We start from the raw sequence: 17,586 nt of genomic DNA on the forward strand, positions 1-17,586 counted from the left end.
GTCCCTGGCCTCTGTTTGCCAGAAGCTGGGAATGGGCGACAGGGGTTGGGTCACTCGGTGATTCCCTGTTCTGTTAATTCCCTTGGGGGCACCTGGCACTGGCCGCGGTTAGCAGACAGGACACTGGGCTGGATGGACACTTGGTCTGACCCAACGTGGCCATTCTTATGTTCTTAGGACTCGGATCCATGCAGAAGGACCCGGGCACAGCAGGGACCACTCACTGGAGACGGAGAGTCCAGACTGGATGGGGGATCCTGGGGAAGTGGCTCCAGGGACGGGAAGGGGCTGGGGCGGGGCTGTTCTCACCCCCTGTGTCTCCCCCACAGCTGCTCCGAGCAGGAGTTGTACTGGTACCCCACGGAGCGCTGCGCCACCCGCGTCAGTAAATTGGGCGTCGGTCTGGGCGTGGTCATCGCAGTGCTGATGATTGTGAGCGTCGTCCTTGGCATCTTTCTGTTCAGAGCCAAGAGGATGAAAACCCACTTGAGGTAACTGGCCCGGGAACACGTGGGAGGGCCCAGCCTGCAACTGAGACAGTTTGAGCCTTGGTTAAAGCGTGGGGCACAGTACCAGGACTCCTGGGTTCTCCCCTGGCTCTAGGAAGGGAGTGGGGGCTGGTGGGGACTGGGAGTCAGGACTCCTGGGTTCTCTCCCTGGCTCGGGGAGGGGAATGGTGGCTGGGAGCCAGGACTCCTGGATTCTCTCACTGGCTCGGGGAGGGGACGGGGGCCAGGTGGGTTAAAGCAAGGGGGCCTGGGAGTCCAGACGCCTGGGCTCTATTTCAAGCTCTGCCCTCCATGTCTGTACCAAGTGAGGATAATGTTCTTTCCCGGGGCAGAGGGTGGGTCGTGAGGCTCCGCCGAGGAAAGTTTGCTGTGAGCTCTGAGGGGCCCCGGTATCCGTGGTGCGGGTTGGGGTTGGTCTGAGTTGGACCCTCGCTCCTTTGACTCGAGGGGCGGGTGCAGCAGGTGGGATCAGAGGGGCTGGCCCACAGCCATGGGGGAGAGGGAGGTGGAGTCAGATGCCCTGTGGGACCCAGCGAGGTGGTGGAAGGCTCTGAGGGACCCTGTGCACCGAATGTCTCGGCACTGACGGGTGCGACTGTCTCTGCTCCCCCCGCAGCCTGCACTCGGATGACACGGATGCCGAGAAGTGGTACGAGAACGACTACAACGAGTGGAACAGTGCCGGGAGCTTCTGCATCCGGAACGAAGGAGCCGACTCAGGTAACGCTGGCTCCACCCTGGGCTGGGCGAGATGGGCTGGTGGGAACCCCTGAGCCAAGGACAGCAGCCCACGGAGACCGGCTCAGCACTGTCAGCGTGGGAGGGTGGGTCCAAGGGCCTCCTGCGAGGGGGTTGGAGTCCTGGCCGCGTATCTGCCAGCCGAATCCTCCACCTTCCTAACTCTGCTCTCTCGCCAGGCTCGGACGGCACCGGCTCCTTCAAGGTTAACATGGAATCCGTCGACACCTCTCTCCCGGTAGGTTCGGCAGCACGCTCTGCTGCGGATGGCAGACATGGGCATTAGGGAGCCATTGGGTGGCAAAGCCGCTCCGGTGCACAACTAACCTGCTTAGGCAGCCCGGAGAGAGACGCGTCCCTTTCCGGATGGGGGCTTCTCTCCTGGGAAGCTGGGACTCTGCAGAAGATTTTAGTGGGGGTTGGATAATCAGCTGAAAGCAAGCTCTTGGTCCGACACTGTAGCAAAAAGGGCCAACGCGACCCTGGGCTGCAGAAAGAGGGGCAGGACATGGGTGAGTTTACCTCTCAATTTGGCCCGGGTGCAACCGTTGCTGGAACCAAAAAGAAAGAGTGTGGGTTTTTAAGGGAGCGGGGGAAGTTGGTTTTTTCCAGTGGAAAAAAAACCAGATGGGAAATGAAAATTCCCATGTGACCATTTTTACCAAAGAAAAGTACAAATATCCCCTCACCCCTTCCCCCCTAAAATGGGGCAGGGGATGAAAAGGGACAATACTGGTGAGGAAGTTAAGAACAGATGTTTTGGCCATTTTGTGACCAGCTCTGCTCATGGTCCCCCCACCTCTCGCCATCCCAGGTGCACATCCAGAGGCCAGAGATTGTCGTGACCCAGCTGTGAGCCAGACCCAGGCCCCCAGGGTGCTAGGGAGGAGCAGGGGATGCTGCCCGAGGCACCACGTCCCCCGGAGAAGAGCAGAAATGTTTCCACACTGCAGCTCAGGGAGGATGGAGGAGAGCCAGGAGGGGAGGCCAGGCAGCACAGGGGCTGGACAGCTGCAGGTCCCTGGCTCTTGAGCATCGTCTTTGGGGAGCCTCCTCACTTCAAACATCCTCCTCCCTCAGCGACCACCCTGCACCTCTGTCCGGTGCCCAGTCCCAGCTCCCCTGTCTGGGACACCAGGGCCCTGCTGCTGGGGTGTCAGTGTCGGTGCCTGATGTCCACGCCCTAGGTGAGCGTGTATTTTGGTGTCACAGGCCCCCGATGCTTCCCTGGGCTCCCCACATATCTGCCCTGGCCCCACTGCCTCCCCAGCTCGCCACCCATCCCCCTGGCCCCCACTGCCTCCCCCAGCTCGCCACTCATCCCCCCTGCCCCCACTGCCTCCCCCAGCTCCCCACTCATCCCCCTACCCCCACTGCCTCCCTGGGTTTCCCACCCATCCCACCTGGCCCCCACTGCCTCCCTGGGGTCTCCCTGCCGTTTTCCTGAGCTCCCATCCGCAGCCTCGCACCCCAGGCACGCCCCACTCCTTGCCTCGTGACCACGGCACCCCAGTGCTTAATTTGTGAAACCACAACACCTCTGGGCTCCTGGAAGGACAGTACCATGCCGATGCCACCCGTCCTTGTGAGCTGCTGCTGGCAGCAATGCTGCCTTCCCTGCTGGGCGCCCAGCCAGCAGCCACCGCTCTCCAGACGCCCAGCCAGTGCTTAGCTTGTGCGGGGGCTAAGCCATTAGCACCGCTTTCATTACCAGTTAAACACTGCCCTGCCCCCTGACCAAAGCACCCTGGGCCGTCGCCCACATCGCCCACCCCCAAGGCCGGCCCTGCCCATCACATGCACTTTAGCTCACGTCTGGCACCTGCCCTGGCCCGGTTCACGCTGGTGAGTCCCGTCAGCAGCCCACGGGGCCGGGTCTGGGGTGGGGAAGGCGTGTCCCTCGTCCTGCTCTTGCCCTCTGTTGCTCTTTTAATGAGGAGACTTGATTCTGCAATAAAATGATGATGATTGAGGATGCCTTCATATTGTTGTTATTTCAGCACACACACCCCATCCAGGGCGTGCTAGCTACTGCCCAGGCAGTCCTGCCCAGGGGACACCCCCGCCCCTGCAGGAAGGACGGGCAAGCAGCCAGAGGCTGGTGGGTGGGGGCACAAGGAAGGGAAATCCTCAAACAAGAAAACCCTGCAAGCCACGTGGGAGAGACGAGTCTCCCAGAAGGATTTCAAGGGGCAGGGGCCCTGCAGAGGATCTCAGCAGGCCTGCTCCAGGCTGGCAGGTGGCTTGGGAAGATAGGGCCCCTGCCATGCACAGAGGGACCAAGGTATGGAGGGGTGTGGCCCTGGGGTAGGTGCATGCATCTGCACTACACCAGAGAGGAGCAGGCGTAGAACTCTGAAAGGGGTAGAAGTCTGGGGCCTTGCTACGCTAGGTGCTGTATGTTATTTATGAGGTGTATTACAGTAGCACCTCTGTCGTGGCTGCAGCCCTTGTGACACTACGAGCTGCACAGAGTCAAAACAAAGGGTCGCTGTCCCCCCACGGAGCTGGCAAGCTCAGTCTCAGCCGCACAGTCCCAGAGGGAGCCGGCCAGACAAATGCCTGAGGACGAGAGGGGCCAATAAGGAGCAGGGGTCTCTGCACACCAGCGGGCAAGTTCTGGGTGGGCACCCAGGGTGTGGGAGCATTTTAAAGAGGGTCGGACGTGGTGTCTTCCCCTTCCTAGGGGCCAGTCAGCCCTGCACCTTTAAGCCCACCCGGGGAATGGAGCGGGTTTTGTGGGAGGGGCGGTGGGAATCTGACTGGGGGGAGCAGCAGATGGGGGTCCCTTGGCCTTTCCCATGGCTTCAGGAGCTGGGCTGGGATTTCCCAACAAGCCCAGGTAAGGCAGGAGCCCAAATCCCCCAGGGAAGTCGGTAGGGCAGCAAGGCAATGCCGGCTCCCATGTTACTGGGGGACATGAGGGGTGTTCCCGCTCCTGCTGTGACGGGACATCCCAGAGCAGTATCACCCTGACCAGCAGAGCCCTGAGACCAGGGTGATGGGTTAGCGGCTCCCAGCTCCCTGTGGTCCACCCGGCTCTGGTGCAGAATGTGCCCCCATCCCCCCGGCCATGGCTCACTGCATGTGCGCCCGCTTTCCCACAGGTTGTGTGTGTCTGCCTTCTCGCCTCTTAGACTGGGGAGAATGGGGATTAATCCTCCCCCCGGAGGTTACAACCTTCCCGAGCCCTGTTTTGGGTCTGGGCATCCACAATTTCTGCAGCCCATAGGACTGGGTCGGGGTCCCTATCACACACCGCTGCTCTCACCTCATCAGGCAGAAGGTCTAAGAATCGTTCCAAAGTTATTAAATCCAGCAGCTTTTCAAAGCTCCCATGCGCCTTTGCTCCCACAACCCCCGTTTTAACAAAACTCACCAGCTTATGAGCACATGCTACAAAAGTACAATTATTAGACGTCTTAAACTTCCTACACGTAACCCTGTAAGGCTCAGGAGTGACCTTGAATTGCCGTAACACAGAGCTTTTAAACAGCACACAATCTAAGGCTTCTTGTTCCCTTAACTCATGAAATACTTCCCTGGCTTTCCCGGTCAATCTGGACAGCAGGACAGGCATTCGCTGTTCATCTGGGATCCCATGCAGAGTCCATAGACATTCAAAGGGAGACAAAACCTCCTCTGTGTCTTCAGTATCTTTGTAAATTGGACAGATCCTTTCCCAGGTTCTTTCGTTGTGGCAGGAAAGTGGAGTACCAGGCAGCGATGACTTTCTCTGCTCTTCCAGTTCTTGGAGCTGAAGTTGGTGAGCCTTCTTCTCAGCAGCTATACGCTCCATGGGCCTCTTATGAGCTCTCTCTTCAGCCTCCTCCTTTCAGCAGCTTCTCTTTCTAATTCAGCGATCTGTTGCTTTTCCAGCAATCAAATGTCTTTTAGTTTCTGTTCATGGTCAAGCTGCCTTTTCTGCAGCATCAGGTAAGGGCTGTGCTCCTGCCTCCTGGTCCTGGCCATTAACAGCTCTCTCAGTTCTTGATTGGTAGCTTTCTTTCTAAAGCTTATCCCCTTTTCTGAACACAAATCTTCCAGGGCTTTTTTTGTCAAGGCCTCATATGCTCTTTGCTCACCCATTGCAATGGCTCTTTCACCAACCAAGCTCTCAAAACCAAAATTCAAATGTGGATAGAGTGCGGTTCTGACCCTGTGCTTCCAGGAGGTTTCGCTAGCGTCAGTGGCTCACTGCGACCCTCCACGTAGCCCGTCTCTCTCTAGGGCCAGGGTTACAGTCTACAGAGCCCTTTTCATCACAGGCCAGCTAGGAGGTTGGGGAGAGAACTCCCACCATCTCTGTTGTCCCTGGGGCTTATTTCAGAACAGTTCAGCCTCCTGTCCTGACAGGGGCCTGACTTCCCCTCCCAGGAGATGTTCCTGTGGTGGTGGGTTGTAGGGAACCCGGGCCCGCCCTCTACTCCAGGTTCTGGCTCGGGACCCTAATGGTAGCAGCTGTTGGCAGCCGACCTTTCACTGCCAGAGTTGCTACATTTCCCTGGGCCACTTTCCCACAGCTTTCCTGCTTCTACCTCACCTTAGGGCTCCCTTAACGATGGTTTGAGGGTGTCTTCATTAACCAGCCCTTCAGCCACACTTCCTCTCCTCTGGCTCCCTGCCTCTCCTCTGTGAGCCCTTTTATAGTATCAGCGGGGCCTTAATTAGAGTCAGGTGATCAAATTAGCTTAATGGCCTCTCCTGACTCTTAGCAGGTTAATTGGAGTCAGGTGTTCTCATTAGCCTGGAGCAGCCCCTGCTCTGGTCAGTCCGGGAACAGAAAACTGTTAATCCAGTGGCCAGGAGATCTGCCTTCTGCTACTCTGCTGTTCCCGACTGGCCTGGGTCTATCACAAAACAGACCTGAGTTCCATTTCTTGCGGTTCAGATACATAGCAGAGATGGTGAGTTTGTTGTTGACAAAAGTCCTTTCAGAAATAGTCCAGAGGTTATAGTTCAATGTCCATATTCAGGGTGACTCCAGTCAATGACTGGGGATCTCAATCCTTGTGGCTTAAGGTTTCCCCCTCTTGAAACCCAAAGCAGATCTGAGATGAAGCAGGATCGTGTCCCAGGGTTTTTATACATTTCCAGCAGCCTTTCGACCTGAGAAAACAATCAGCTTAACTCACCTTCTCCCAAATATCCTGGCTATTAGCACAGGGTAATTTAGCCATTAAACAGTTCAGATACAGGTTACCACAACCTTCAAAGAGACACATAGACAATAATACTATTTCACTCAAGTATCTTCCTAGACGTTAATAGTCCTGTTTTGATCTTTGAATCAAAGCTATAGCGATAGACAAGACTAGTTTGGCTACATTGCAAGACCTGAGCTAACATTTACCCTTCTATCTCTAACAACGCAGGCTGCATTTCAAAGTTCTATTCATCTACGTATCTTCCTAACACATCTTTAAAGTTCGGCCATGGATCAGGTCAGTCTGGGAGGTAATTAACTCTTTCTGGCCCTGTCCCCTTTCAGTGAGACATTATATTACACTCATAAAGTCACATAAGTAGAAACTGGATCCTTGAAGAAATGGAACAGCAGGTGTCACTCTTGGTTGCCCTGAATGATGTTAACAGAGTAACGCGGAGACTTCAAAACTCTCCAGGTGGTTCCAAGTAGCTGAAATCTTGCATGCAAGCTACACCAGGGCTTGGAAAGGTTCGATTTTTATCCATGCGTGTCAGTAAACAGCGCTTTCAGCGCACACACACAAATCGAGTACAGGTTGATTATTGGTGGAAATATTTTCCGGAGAGGCAAAGCAGGAGAAATGCTGCTTGAGAACCAATCGGAGCTTCACGTCAGGATATTTCAACACGGGGTGGTGACAATTTGTGCTTTAACAGTTATCAAGGTTAAGTTTATAGCTCAACATCTATTGTCATTAATTAATTGTCTGACTCCCCCGACCCCCGTCTCCCACAAGTGTGCAAATTAACATAGTTAACAATGAAGAAGTGGGTATTCACCCACGAAAGCTCATGCTCCAAAACGTCTGTTAGTCTATAAGGTGCCACAGGATTCTTAGCTGCTTTTATAGTTAACAATGGAACACAACGCTTAAATCCCCATGCTTTTGCACCACTGGAAGTTGAATTTGGTAACATTGCTAATTCCCGAGACGACCAGCAGGAGGCGCCGCACCGGTGAGTCGCCCCGCGCTGCAGTCTGGCACTCGAATAAATTCCCAGGGAGGCTGTGAGATCTCCAGCGCTGGAGCTTTTTAAGAGCAGGGCAGACAAACACTTGTCAGGGATGGTCTAGCTATTACGTGGTCCTGCCTCTGTGTAGGGGACTGGGCGAGAGGGACAGCTGAGGTCCCTTCTGGTCTGACAAAACAGGAGCTCGCACGCCGACACAAGCACAGGGAGAGAATATACAGTCTGTGTCCCAGGCTCTGCAAGGGGGGTCGGTGGGTTAGAGCAGTGAGACTGGAGACCAGGACTCCTGGGTTCTCTCCCCGGCTCTGGGAGGGGAGTAGGGGCTGGTGGTTAGAGCAGGGGGGCTGGAGGCCAGGACTCCTGGGTTCTCTCCTTGGCTCTGGGAGGGGAGTGGGGGCTGATGGGTTAGAGCAGTGGGGGCCGGGGGGCAGGACTCCTGGGTTCTCTCCCTGTGCCTGGCATGGCTGGTGCTAGTATAACCGTTGGGACCACGCTCCAAACTAGCGTGAACACTGCACCGCCCCATCTGATTGTGCCCCTCTGCTCCCCTGCCATATGCTCAGGTTGGGCCACACACTGATCTGCCCAGCGGCTCAGCCCTCCCACCCGGCCATTCAGTGCCTGGCCCTGGGATGCTTCCCCCTCTTCACCCTTGGCAAGTGAAAGTGAAACACGGAGTGGAGCTGAGTCACTGGAAAATTCCCCTGACGGAGCCTCCAGCAGCCAGAGAATCATCTTGGGGGGCAGCTTCCCACAGCTAAACAGGTACCACTGTGTCCTCTTGCGGTGTGAGGGGGTGGGAGCCAGGACTCCTGGGTTCTCTCCTTGGCTCTGGGAGTGAGGGCTGGTAGTTAGAGCAGGGGGGGCTGGGAGCCAGGACTCCTGAGTTCTCTCCCCAGCTCTGGGAGGGGAGTGGGGGCTGGTGGGCAGAGCAGGGGGGCCTGGGAGCCAGGACGCCTGGGTTCTCTCCCTGGCTCTGGGAGAGAAGGGAAGTTTAATGGGGTCTGGAGGGGAGGAGGCACTGAGTCACCCACGTTCATTCATTGGCTCTTGGGTGACTCCAGTTGCTTCTGCCAGCCTCATGGTCTCCCTGGGCCCTGTTTCTCTTTCCCCCGAGAGCTGGGGGAGTGAGGGAAGCGCTGATGGGCATGGCCAGCGTTTGGCTCTGCAGGGCGCAGTGGGGACGTGGCATGTGCTGGGGGACGCTGTGGCAAGAGAAACCGGAGCAGGACGGGCAGGCACGCCGGGGATGCCCAGACATGCCCCAGCACTGGTGGGCAGCTCAGTCACTTGGCGAGTCCTCGGGGCGGGTCTCATCCTGTTGCTGAGTGTTATCTGGGCCTCTGGCCTGGGGGATGCCCTACCGGGGACCTACGAAGAAAGAGGGCCGGTTGGAAACCTCAGAGGTGTTGCCGATGGCTAATGCTCCGTCTCCTCCATTCCCCCAGCACCTGATCCGGACCCAGGTGTCCTAGGGGCCCTGCTCAACTGCCTGGATGGGCTCCTCCCCCGATGCCAACCTGCTGCAGACGGCCCTGGATGAGGCACCCAAAATCAACGACCGCAACTCGACGGTGCACGGGTGCCCGGCGCTGCGGGCCTGCCCCGGCTGCGGCGCTCTGGTGAGCCACACCCAGAAGGGCTGCCCCACGGTGTGGTGTGCCGAGTGCTCCTGTTCCTTCTGCTTCCGGTGCCTGAAAGTGGGTTACTGCGGGTACAAGCTCCCCCGGTGCCGCATCCAGGAGACGCAACGACTGCAGGGCAAGAGAAGCAGCCAGCCCCAGCTGTGAGCCGGGAACATCTTTGTGCCAACAAGCGGGTGACGAATGGACGAGGGGATGGACCCTCCTGCCCACCCCTCCCTTTTGGGGTGTCATGAACGTACAGCTAAGGGTAGCATAAAATCCCTCCTTTACCTGCAAAGGGTTAGAAGCTCAAATAACCTGGTTGGCACCTGACCCAAAGGACCAGTAATGGGAGAAGATACTTTCAAATCTGTGGGGGAAGGTTTTTGCTTTGCGCTCTGTGTGGCGTTCTCTCTGAGACAAAGGGAGAGAGAGACCTACTGAAATGATACATCTAATATTACAGAAATAGTAACAGCAAGGAAATGCCTTAGATTATCTTTTGTTTTAGCTTGTGAATTGTCCTATGCTAAGAGGTTTATTCCTGTTTTTTTTTGTTTGTTTTTGTGTAACTTTAAAGTTTTGCCTAGAGGGGAATCCTCTGTGTTTTAAATCTTATTACCCTGTAGAATTACCTTCCATCCTGATTGTACAGAGGTGCTGCTTTTACTTGTTTCTTTATTATAAAGTTCTGATTTTAAGAACATGACTGGGTTTTTAGTGTCCTAAAAGCCCAAGGATCTGGTCACTGCTCATCTTGGTTATCTTTTGGTTGGTAGATTATTCTCAAGCCTCCCCAGGAAAGGGGGTGAAGGGGCTTAGGGGGATATTTTGGGGACACAGGAACTCCGGTGGTCCTTTTCCTGAATCTTTGTCTAACTTACTTGGTGGTGGCAGCGATACCATCCCAAGGCAAGAAATTTGTGCCTTGAGGAAGTTTTTAACCTAAGCTGGTGGAATATGAGGTTAGGGAATCTTTCACGCAGATCCCCACATCTGTACCCCAGAGTTCAGAGTAGGGAGGGAACTCTGCGAGACAAATAATCTCATTGCCGTGAGCTTCGCCGCGGTGGCTGCTGCTGTGTTTGGGGCCGGGCGTTGGTCCCCCTGAGCCAAGAGATCTTCCCACAGCCCGGGCCAGAGACAGGGACCCAGGTGTCACCTCCAGCGGCACCAGCTAGGATGAAGCAGGATCAGATTTGAACAGAATTTCTGCTCTTTGGCCCGGGGGAATCCCGTGCCCCATTCTGGCCCCTGCAGTTCCAGCAGGGCGGTGGTTAAATCGGAGAGGGGCCAGAGGGGGATTTGAAACCTTGTCGTGGAGTGAGAGATTCCCGGAGCACACCGTTGATGTACGCTCTCCGACCTAGCAGGCAAAGTAATAACACCTTGTGACGATGCGGTTCTGGCGGGACCCAACTGAGAGTGCCAATTCAGGACCAATTGCTCAAACAGGGCAGTCACAGCCCTAGGCTGGAGTTTTCCACCTCTAAGGCAAACCAAACCAGCCAGACAAAAATGACTTCGGTTTCACCCCACTGGCTAACCACAAGTCACACAAGCAATTTCCTTAGACACTCCAGTTTCCCAGTATCACCACCAGCGCCACTCGTCCTGGGATGAATGGTTATGAAAACCAACACCCCAGTAAAAGAAAAAGGTTCTCTCGATCCCAAAGGACCAAGCCCCAGACCCAGGTCAATATACAGATCAGATCTTACCCACAAATCACGCTGTTGCCAATCCTTTAGAATCTAAAATCTAAAGGTTTATTCGTAAAGGGAAAAAGGTAGAGATGAGAGCTAGAATTGGTTAAGTGGAATCAATTACATGCAGTAATGGCAAAGTTCTTAGTTCAGGCTTGTAGCAGTGATGGAGTAAATTGCAGGTTCAAATCAAGTCTCTGGAGAACATCCCCCGCTGGGATGGGTCATGGGTCCTTTCTGCAGGGCTTCTGTTTGTAGCAAAGTCCCTCCAGAGGTAAGAAGCAGGCTTGAAGACCAGATGGAGATGAGGCATCAGCCTTATATAGGCACTTCCAGGTGTAAGAACACTTCTTACTGTGGAAAATTACAGCAAAATGGAGTTTGCAGTCACATGGGCCAGTCCCTGCACACCCTGCTGAGTCACAAGGCGTATCTGCCTCCTCTCAATGGGTCAATTGTGTAGCTGATGGTCCTTAATGGGCCATCAAGCAGGCTAAACAGAGCTAACACCCACTTGTCTGGGCTCTTTCCCAGTAACACAGCACAAGTTTGAAATATAGACAGAATACAGCCAATACTTATAACTTCAACTACACAATGCTACAGACATACAGACAGCATAATCATAACCAGTAACCCTTAACCTGGTCTTAGACACCTTATATGACCCACTTTACATAAGATCTGGTGCCACTACAGAACCTTGGTTGCAACCCATGTTCTATATGGTCCCAGTTTATATCAATAACGTCACACACCTCCCAAGAATTGCAGCTGAAATGGAGGCATCCATTCGTCACCACGTGTGTAATTAGCTAATGGGACAATTTCCTCAGGGGAATCTCCATCCCTGGTAACTCTTAGAGCGAGACAGGCTGTTCTGACAGATCTGCTCTGGGTCCCACAGGGATTACTCCAGGGTGGGGAGAACTCTCTTGTGTTTGGGGGAGGGGCTGGTGGGTTAGAGGGGGGGCCTGGGAGCCAGGACTCCTGGGTTCTCTCCCCAGCTCTGGGAGGGGAATGGGGGCTGGTGGGTCAGAGCAGGGGGGCTGGGAGCCAGGACTCCTGGGTTCTCTCCCTGGCTCTGGGAGGGGTGGACGAGCTGGTGGGTCAGAGCAGGGGGGCCTGGGAACCAGGACTCCTGGGTTCTCTCCCCGGCTTGGGGAGGGGAGTGGGGGCTAGTGGGTCAGAGCAGGGGGGCTGGGAGCCAGGACTCCTGGGTTCTCTCCCTCGTTTGGTGAGGGGAGTGGGGGCCAGTGGGTCAGAGCAGGGGGGCTGGGAGCCAGGACTCCTGGTTCTCTGCCCGGCTCTGGGAGGAGTGGAGGCGCTGGTGGGTCAGAGCAGGGGGGCCGGGAGCCAGGACTCCTGGTCTCTCCTTGAGCCTGAAGCAGGGCTGATGCTGATACAACCGTCGGGACGACGCTCCGAATCGAATTGCTTGTGCCAGTGTGAACGCTGCAGGGCCCCGTCTGACCGCCCTTCCGCTCTCGCGGCGTAAGCTCGGGCGGGGTCACACACCGACCCGCCCAGCGAGGCCCTGGCCCGTCCTAGAGAACTGGGTACCCCGGGCTCAATCCTGCCACCCGCCCCGGGGCGCTTCCCGAGCTGAGCCCCTGGCAAGAGAAACCGAAACCGAAACGAAAACGCGGAGCCGAGTCCCTGGGAAATTGCCCTGCCGGAGCCTCAACAGGTACCGCTGCGTCCTGGGGGGGTGTGAGAGCCAGGACTCCTGGGTTCTCTCCCCGGCTCTGGGAGGGGAGTGGGGGCTGGTGGTTAGAGCAGGGGGGGCTGGGAGCCAGGACTCCTGGGTTCTCTCCCCGGCTCTGGGAGGGGAGTAGGGGCTGGTGGGTTAGAGCAGGGGGGGCTGGGAGCCAGGACTCCTGGGTTCTCTCCCCAGCTCTGGGAGGGGAGTGGGGGCTGGTGGGTTAGAGCAGGGGGGCTGGGAACCAGGACTCCTGGGTTCTCTCTCTGGCTCTTGGAGGGGAGTGGGGGCTGGTGGGTCAGAGCAGGGGGGGCTGGGAGCCAGGACTCCTGGGTTCTCTCCCCAGCTCTGGGAGGGGTGTGGGGGCTGGTGGGTTAGAGCAGGGGGGGCTGGGAGCCAGGACTCCTGGGTTCTCTCCCCAGCTCTGAGAGGGGAGTGGGGGCTGGTGGGTTAGAGCGGGGGGCTGGGAACCAGGACTCCTGGGTTCTCTCTCTGGCTCTTGGAGGGGAGTGGGGGCTGGTGGGTCAGAGCAGGGGAGGCTGGGAGCCAGGACTCCTGGGTTCTCTCCCCAGCTCTGGGAGGGGTGTGGGGGCTGGTGGGTTAGAGCAGGGGGGCTGGGAGCCAGGACTCCTGGGTTCTCTCCCCGGCTCTGGGAGGGGAGTGGGGGCTGGTGGGTTAGAGCAGGGGGGGCTGGGAGCCAGGACTTCTGGGTTCTCTCTCTGGCTCTGGGAGGGGAGTGGGGGCTGGTGGGTCAGAGCAGGGGGGGCTGGGAGCCAGGACTCCTGGGTTCTCTCTCTGGTTCTAGGAGGGGAGTAGGGGCTGGTGGATCAGAGCAGGGGGAGCTGGGAGCCAGGACTCCTGGGTTCTCTCCCGGCTCTGGAGTGGGGGCTGGTGGTCAGAGGAGGGGGGCTGGGAGACAGGACTCCTGGGTTCTCTCCCCGGCTCTGGGAGGGGAGTGGGCTCTCTGCACCTTTAATTGCATGATACTTAACACAAATGAAAGTTAAAATCCTTGCGTAGTCCCGTGTCTCCAGGAGCTGGGACTTCAAGGAAAAATACCAAATACCATGAGCAGGAAATAGGTGCGCCAGGCGACGTGTGTTAAGTGAGAGATGCCAAGGCCAGGAGGGACCGTTTGATCCTTTAGCTCAAAGTGACTCATATTCCCCCGGGTTTATCTTACACATTCCATATGCATTTATAGTAACCTGCTAATAGCAAACCATAAACCGCCTCTGGACTGCTTGTTCCACCGCCCAGCCCTCCCCGTGCATGCCCTGCCCTCTGAGCCAGGGGCAAAGGTCCCAGCTTGGCACTGCCCTGCTCAGAGTCGATGAGCTGGCGGCTGGGGGCAGGATCCCCTGGGACGCCCCTTGCCTGGGCTGGATTGGAGACTTGGGCCACGTCTACACTACAGCATAAAATCGAAATTATTAAAACTGGTTTTATAAAACTGGTTTTATAAAATCGATTTTACGCGTCCACACTAGGGCACATTAATTCGGTGGTGTGCCTCCATGGTCCTAGGCTACCATCGATTTCCAGAGCGGTGCACTCTGGATAGCTCAGTAAAAGAATGAGACCAATAACTTCGATTTCCGTCCACACTAACCCTAAATCGATATAGTAATATCGATTTTAGGGTTACTCCTCTCGTTGGGGCCCTTAAAATCGATTTAAAGTGCCTTGTAGTGTGGACGGGTACAGAGTTAAATCGATTTAACGCTGTTTAAATCGATTTAACGCTGTAGTGTGGTCCAGACCTTGCCTGGGGCCGGAGGAAGAAAGTCCTGTCCCTTCTTGGCAAGGGAGTGGGGGCCGCCCACGAGGGCTGATGTGTTAACACCCAGGCTCCCTTCCTATTTTGGGGTGTCCAGGTCTCTTGAGATCCTCCTGAGGTGTTTGCTAGTGCCCGGGTTATGCCAATCTGCCACGCCTCCCCCCCGCCACAGGCAGCTGCCTCCCCTCACCTATCCATCTTATCCCCCTCTCAGGCCAGGCAGCCCCAGCTGCTGTGTGGGGGTGGACGGGTGGGTGGAGAGGGCAGTTTGGGTGGGACCTCAGGAAAAGCTTCCCAACTGTCCAGGTGGCTAATCCGGGGAACCGATTGCCCAGGGAGGCTGTGGGAATCTCCAGCACTGGAGGTCAGACAGACGCTCGTCGGGGTGGGCTAGTTCTTAAGTGGTCCTGCGCCCGTGCTGCTCTTCGCCCCTCCTGCTGACTGGCCTGGTGGATGCGGGGGGGAGGACACGGCAGGCTTGCGAAGACTTGGAATTGAGTCCGGCGTTTGCCGCCGCGCTGCAGGATGGTCGCAGAAGGCAGCGAGGGAGCTGGCCTCGAGATGAACACACACACATGCACCCCTCCCGTAAGGTGGGAGCACGGCTGGAGCAGCTCTCAGTGGGCGGGAGGGTGCAGAGGGGTCCCACGGGGGTTGAGGGCTCGGTCCTGGCCCTGGGGCTAGTCAGTACCCTCACTGAAGACCTGGATAACGGAAGGGAGGATGCACGTAAAGTGTGTGCAGAGACCACCCAGCTGGCAGGGCTGTGCGGGCTGGGACAGGCTGGTGGAGGGGTGGGGGGCTCTGCCACGAGGCGAAGGGAGCATGGTGCAGACAAGGTCCCCCCCCAGGGGCACAGAGAGCCAAGGAGAGATCTCACAGCCCCCTCCCCCCTCTCTCAGTGATACAGCTCCGGGAAATGGGCGCCTGCTGCAGCGGCTGTAAATGGGATGAAGTCGGGGACCGTTCTCGGCGCAGGGCGGCTCCCAGCGCCGGTGACGATGGTGTTGACTGGGACTGTCCTGGTGATGGTGACTACGGCGGCGGCTGGGATAGTCTCCATGGCAGTCACCACGCTGGTGACCACGGCGGCGGCTGCGATAGTCCCACTGGCGGTGACCACGGCGGCAGCTGCAATAGTCCCACTGGCGGTGACCACGGCGGCGGCTGCAATAGTCCCACTGGCGGTGACCACGGCGGTGGCTGGGGCGGCGACTGTGGAGGGGGTGGCGGCGACTGGGGAGGGGGCGGTGACTGTGGAGGGGGTGGTGACTGTGGAGGGGGAGGGGGCGGCGACTGTGGAGGGGGTGACTGCTAAACTCCCCCAGAGCCGGCCTGGGGACTTGGTGGCGCATGGGAGCAGCTTCCAGGCAGCCAGGACTCGGCCCTTCACCGCAGCACCAGCAGAACAGGGCTGGCTCCTCACGGACCCACTGCTCTCCCTGGCTCTGGGAGGGGAGTAGGGGCTGGTGGGTCAGAGCAGGGGGGGCTGGGAGCCGGGATCCTGGGTTCTCTCCCCGGCTCTGGGAGGGGAGTGGGGGCTGGTGGGTTAGAGCAGGAGGGCTGGGAGCCAGGACTCCTGGGTTCTCTCCCTGGCTCTGGGAGGGGAGTGGGGGCTGGTGGGTTACAGCAGGGGGGCTGGGAGCCAGGATGCCTGGGTTCTCTCCGCGGCACTGGGAGGGCAGTGGGGGCTGGTGGGTTAGAGCAGGGGGGACTGGGAGCCAGGACTCCTGGGTTCTCTCCCCGGCTCTGGGAGGGCAGTGGGGACTGGTGGGTTAGAGCAGGGGGGGCTGGGAGCCAGGACTCCTGGGTTCTCTCCCCGACTCTGGGAGGGCAGTGGGGGCTGGTGGGTTAGAGCAGGGGGACTGGGAGCCAGGACTCCTGGGTTCTCTCCCCGGCACTGGGAGGGCAGTGGGGGCTGGTGGGTTAGAGCAGGGGGGGCTGGGAGCCAGGACTCCTGGGTTCTCTCCCCGGTTCTGGAAGGGGTGTGGGGGCTGGTGGGTCAGAGCATGGGGGTGGGAGCCAGGACTCCTGGGTTCTCTCCCCGGCTCTGGGAGGGCAGTGGGGACTGGTGGGTTAGAGCAGAGGGACTGGGAGCCAGGACTCCTGGGTTCTCTCCCCGGCACTGGGAGGGCAGTGGGGGCTGGTGGGTTAGAGCAGGGGGGGCTGGGAGCCAGGACTCCTGGGTTCTCTCCCCGGTTCTGGAAGGGGTGTGGGGGCTGGTGGGTCAGAGCATGGGGGTGGGAGCCAGGACTCCTGGGTTCTCTCCCCGGCTCTGGGAGGGGAGTGGGGGCTGGTGGGTTAGAGCAGGAGGGCTGGGAGCCAGGACTCCTGGGTTCTCTCCCTGGCTCTGGGAGGGGAGTGGGGGCTGGTGGGTTACAGCAGGGGGGCTGGGAGCCAGGATGCCTGGGTTCTCTCCGCGGCACTGGGAGGGCAGTGGGGGCTGGTGGGTTAGAGCAGGGGGGACTGGGAGCCAGGACTCCTGGGTTCTCTCCCCGGCTCTGGGAGGGCAGTGGGGACTGGTGGGTTAGAGCAGGGGGGGCTGGGAGCCAGGACTCCTGGGTTCTCTCCCCGACTCTGGGAGGGCAGTGGGGGCTGGTGGGTTAGAGCAGGGGGACTGGGAGCCAGGACTCCTGGGTTCTCTCCCCGGCACTGGGAGGGCAGTGGGGGCTGGTGGGTTAGAGCAGGGGGGGCTGGGAGCCAGGACTCCTGGGTTCTCTCCCCGGTTCTGGAAGGGGTGTGGGGGCTGGTGGGTCAGAGCATGGGGGTGGGAGCCAGGACTCCTGGGTTCTCTCCCCGGCTCTGGGAGGGCAGTGGGGACTGGTGGGTTAGAGCAGGGGGGGCTGGGAGCCAGGACTCCTGGGTTCTCTCCCCGGCACTGGGAGGGCAGTGGGGGCTGGTGGGTTAGAGCAGGGGGGGCTGGGAGCCAGGACTCCTGGGTTCTCTCCCCGGTTCTGGAAGGGGTGTGGGGGCTGGTGGGTCAGAGCATGGGGGTGGGAGCCAGGACTCCTGGGTTCTCTCCCCGGTTCTGGAAGGGGTGTGGGGGCTGGTGGGTTAGAGCAGAGGGACTGGGAGCCAGGGCTCCTGGGTTCTCTCCCCGGCACTGGGAGGGCAGTGGGGGCTGGTGGGTTAGAGCAGAGGGACTGGGAGCCATTTTTACATGTAGAATTTCGGTGGAGGATATTGATTCTTGGAAGTATTTTAAAGATTTTTGTATTGATTGAAATGTTCACAGGTATGGGAAATGCGGGGGGGGGGGGTGTGTGTGTGTGTGTGGCTGTTTAATAACCATCTCTAGATTGAGTTAAATCTTTGGAATTGTTCACTCACAATCTGTCACCATCCC

General features: G+C 58.0%; 1 protein-coding gene and 3 long non-coding RNA genes across 4 annotated transcripts in view; 3 read left to right on the top strand and 1 right to left on the bottom strand.

Annotated features, from left to right (window-relative positions):
- Positions 1-2,103, top strand: part of LOC127039768 (uncharacterized) — a gene marked incomplete at its 5' end in the record, with an annotated part of 28,994 nt that extends 26,891 nt beyond the window's left edge. The window contains 4 exons of the mRNA XM_050933626.1: positions 330-491; positions 1,126-1,229; positions 1,427-1,485; positions 2,062-2,103. Coding sequence (XP_050789583.1) covers positions 330-491; positions 1,126-1,229; positions 1,427-1,485; positions 2,062-2,103 — 367 coding nt within the window. The remainder of the gene's footprint in view (positions 1-329; positions 492-1,125; positions 1,230-1,426; positions 1,486-2,061) is intronic.
- Positions 2,104-7,861: 5,758 nt separating this feature from the next.
- LOC127039683 (uncharacterized) lies at positions 7,862-9,756 on the top strand. The gene is made up of 2 exons (XR_007771294.1): positions 7,862-8,192; positions 8,876-9,756. It is a non-coding gene; the product is annotated as an uncharacterized LOC127039683 (long non-coding RNA).
- Positions 9,757-11,913: 2,157 nt separating this feature from the next.
- Positions 11,914-15,865, top strand: LOC127039682 (uncharacterized). Its single transcript, XR_007771293.1, has 3 exons — positions 11,914-12,448; positions 15,143-15,466; positions 15,527-15,865. It is a non-coding gene; the product is annotated as an uncharacterized LOC127039682 (long non-coding RNA).
- Positions 15,866-16,081: 216 nt separating this feature from the next.
- On the bottom strand, positions 16,082-17,301 carry LOC127039684 (uncharacterized). The gene is made up of 3 exons (XR_007771296.1): positions 17,062-17,301; positions 16,310-16,383; positions 16,082-16,158 (listed from the first exon to the last, which is right to left on the bottom strand). It is a non-coding gene; the product is annotated as an uncharacterized LOC127039684 (long non-coding RNA).
- Between the last annotated feature and the right edge of the window lie 285 nt (positions 17,302-17,586).

The sequence above is a fragment of the Gopherus flavomarginatus genome, chromosome 23 (assembly GCF_025201925.1).
Source record: "Gopherus flavomarginatus isolate rGopFla2 chromosome 23, rGopFla2.mat.asm, whole genome shotgun sequence".
Taxonomy (NCBI): domain Eukaryota; kingdom Metazoa; phylum Chordata; order Testudines; family Testudinidae; genus Gopherus; species Gopherus flavomarginatus.